Here is a 3,694-nt window from a genome sequence, read left to right as displayed (position 1 = left end):
TTACTCTAGAGCAGTGTTTCTCAACCTTGGCAACTTGAAGATGTCCGGACTTCAACTCCCAGAATTCCCCAGCCAGCATTCGCTGGCTGGGGAATTCTGGGAGTTGAAGTCCGAACATCTTCAAGTTGCCAAGGTTGAGAAACACTGCTCTAGAGATTCTATTCCAGTTGGACAGCTTGCAGTTTAAGTTGCTTCTCCTACAGCTTTGTTGAAATGTCCTTCACCTCTCCTTGAATCAGCTGAAAGCAATAATCTGAGGTGCTCTTTGCTGGTTCTTATCCTGCTTCTCTTCCTAATTGCTTACTCTAGTGATTTGACTTCTGGCAGGGAAATTCTGAGAGTTGAAGTCTCACATCTTAAAGTTGCCAAAGTTGAAAAACACTGCCCTAAGGCAGGGGGATGGCTGAAGCCTCCTGGGGCCAAAAATGGGATGTGGTGTGTGTGTGTGTGTGTGTGTGTGTGTGTGTGTGTACTACTCCCCCATGCATGAATGTGTGACCCCGCTGCCACCCCTGCACATGTGCGCGCGTTTCCTACATACACAGCAGAGATCCGAAAACCAGCTAGCTGGCGGGAGGAGTGCGTGCATGTGCGGTGGAGCTGAGCTGGGCAACGTCTTGCATGGCTGCAGAGAGGGCTACATGTGCCACCTGTGGCATGTATGCTATAGGTTTGCAATCACGGCTATAAGGTAACAGCAGCAGCTAATGGTAGGTAGGTAGCATTTTGGATATTAAGATGCTCATATTTGTCTTTGTCTCCATAAAGAAGTTGTGCATATATATACACATACTCTGACAGCACCAATAAACCTGAATGATTAGCAAACATTTGAATCAGTTTTTCCCTGGTTTAAAGCCAACTTTTTAATTATTATAACTTGTTGGCTTTCTGTTTGCATTGCCTCTAATTTGAAAGAGATTATTAATGTGTACATGAAATTTACCTCAAGCAGTAAGTTTTAGATTAAAATGCCATTCTAAGATATATCAGATATTTCAGCAAAATATTTACATTTTTCAAAGGCATTTTTAAGTCTCAAGCATAAAATATCAAACATATAAGAAAATACGGGTGGGAAAAGCCAAGATGAGAGAAGAAAAAGAGGTAATGGGAATAGGGCATAAATAAAGAATCAAAAGACAGAAAGATCAACATGAGGAAAAGTTACTTTTGCTTCATCTTAATCTGGTCTGTCTGGTTTGGCATTGGCATTGGCATGCTGGGTGGATGGATCCTGATATTGTGGCTTGTACAGTACAGCTTACTAAACCATGCCTAGTTAGTGGTGGTTTATTTGACAAACATTAATTAACTAAACAACAAATTAATACAATGTATAAATCTCATCACAGAGAAAGAAAAGTAGAGAAAAAGAGCAACCCCCCCCCAAACAACCCCAGGTCTAGATGACAGTCCTTTTTTTTAAAGCTGTTTCAATTTCTAATCAGTTATTTTCCATCTGTTTCCTTCTTCATTTTCTGCCGGTGCAGATGGCTACAGTGATCGGTGGTATTTCCCGGCTCTTTCAGCCGACAATTGCCGTACTCTCAGCGGAGAAGATATGCCAGGGGACCAACCCATGGTACTTCCTTATTGGCCTTCGCATGGTGACTTTATTTTTTGCTTATGGGCCTTGGGATTCCCTCAAGGCTGATCTGGTTTGCCGTTGGCCCTCCAACATTGGAGACGGAAATAAATTTTGTTCGGCCATCTGCTATAACCAGCGCTTCCCTGTCCCTATCTCTGGGTTCTGGGTTTTCCACTTCATTGCCATCATTTTCACCGTAGCCCTCTTGAAGTTTGTTTATGTTACAAAGAAAAGCTCCACAGACAAGGATGCAGAAGCTGCCCGAAGGCCCAAGCCCACTTCAGGGAGCCAGAGTTCTCCCAAAGTGGGGGAAGAGTTTCCTTTCGGGGGCTGGAGATACGGGATCTACATCTTCTGCATCGCCCTCCTTCTGGCAATGGATGTCGCCTTCATCTGGACACTTCTGGGCCTTCAGTTACCCAACTTGAGTCCAGTGGTCACAGTTTGCTATCCTAACGACCCAGCCTGTCCCGCCACAGCCCAGTGCGCTGTTACTGGTGTCAGTGACAAGCGGGCCATCCTTTGGGTTTTGGCCTTCTGCTCGGCTGCCAACATTGTCTTCTGTATCGGTGTGCTGTCCGTACAGTGCTGTCAGTCCTGTGGTTTTTGCAGAGGCCCCGAAAAGGCCAGGCCGGCGGAATATGGCTGCCGTTATCACGGTGCAGGGTGCCCGGGTGACTGCGGTAGATGGACAGAGGTGCTTAGCAACCGTGAGATAGTCCAGACAGGGGCAGCAAGGTGTGGATGCCAGCCAGAGGGAGTCAGTTGCTGCTGTCGCCAAGGCAACGAGGGAAGCAAGGGTATGGCCTGCGGTTGCCAGGACAACCAGCTTTGCCCTTGCTTCTTCAGTGGAAGCGACACAGGGTTATCCTCCCTGACAGGCAGGGAGGATTCGGAGGGGAAACTCTTAAGAGGAGACACAGAAATAGGGGGAGACAGGAAAAAGTGGGGAGCAACGGAGACCTGGATGCAGGTGAACGAGCCTGTCAAGATGGAGGCCCAGCGGGGCCAAGGCAGCCCAAAGGTGGGCACCGTAGTAAAAAACATGCCCAAATATCAGCCTCGGCGAAACTGGAGGTTGTAGGGTGTGGCAGGGTAGGAAAGTAGATTTTTAGATTAGCTGCCTTGAAAATACAGTCAAAGTTTGCACATTTTCCTGACGGATTAAGGAGATCATCATCCAGGCCAGGGTTTTATTGGCTGGGGAATTCTGGGAGTCGAACTCCAAACGTCTTAAAGTTAAGTTTGAAAAATACTGATTTAGTGTTTACAAGTTCAGGCTTTTGCAGGATGTGTGTTTGTTTGTGTGTGTGTGTGTTTGTGTATACACACACACACAGACAAATACATAGGCATATAATTATATGTATATACAGTATATTTTTTATTATTTTTTTTTAAAAAGAAAGATAAGAACTAATACAAAGTAAGAAAAAGAAGAAAAAAAGATCAAGGAGACAGCCAAAAGCGCAAGAAAGAAGTAAAAGAAAAGTAGGGGGAAAAAATACAATGAAGTAGCTTCTGCTCTTCTGTACAACAGTTACAAATACAATTACAAATTCACCTCTTACTCTACTGCTACAACATATCTCTCTTCTTTTTATATAATCTATCCTGTCTAATCATCAATCGTAAATTCATAAAACAAATATGGGTTCACCCATAAATTATAAGTACATTTTTTTCACCTAAAAAATCCATAAGGATTTTCTAGTCAGCAATAAACATCAACATTGCCCTCTGATCAAAGCAGTCAATTTAGCTATCTCAACAAATTATGTCGTCTTCACCAACTTTCCTCCATTGTGAGTAATGCTGAATCTGGGTGTAAATATTTTCATACACACATAACAATTATTATAGTTTTAAAGGAGAAGATAACACTATTATTTTTTATATGTGAAAATATCTATCAAAATTCTTATATATTGTATATTTGTATGTTGCTAAAATAGGTCAGGTACAAGGTGAGCAATTATACCACAGCTTTCGGCATGTCATTCTGATGTATCTTACTGCACACTTGAGTCACAGAAAGGGAAGAAGGGAGGGACAAAAAGTTAAAAGCAACAATTAATCAAAATCACCTTACATAATTTAATT

General features: G+C 43.0%; 1 protein-coding gene across 1 annotated transcript; it reads left to right on the top strand.

Moving 5' to 3' along the window:
* Positions 1 to 1,493: 1,493 nt before the first annotated feature.
* On the top strand, positions 1,494 to 2,675 carry LOC148046340 (uncharacterized). The gene has a single exon (XM_087714680.1). The coding sequence runs from the start codon at positions 1,494 to 1,496 to the stop codon at positions 2,673 to 2,675; it is 1,182 nt and encodes a 393-aa protein (XP_087570806.1).
* The last annotated feature ends 1,019 nt before the right edge of the window (positions 2,676 to 3,694 follow it).

Source organism: Thamnophis sirtalis, unplaced genomic scaffold (genome assembly GCF_051295495.1).
Source record: "Thamnophis sirtalis isolate CommonGarterSnake01/CBP01778 unplaced genomic scaffold, rThaSir2_p1.2 scaffold_4, whole genome shotgun sequence".
Taxonomy (NCBI): domain Eukaryota; kingdom Metazoa; phylum Chordata; class Lepidosauria; order Squamata; family Natricidae; genus Thamnophis; species Thamnophis sirtalis.
The sequence above is the reverse complement of the archived record's forward strand: the minus strand, read 5'-3'. Positions and strand labels throughout refer to the sequence as shown.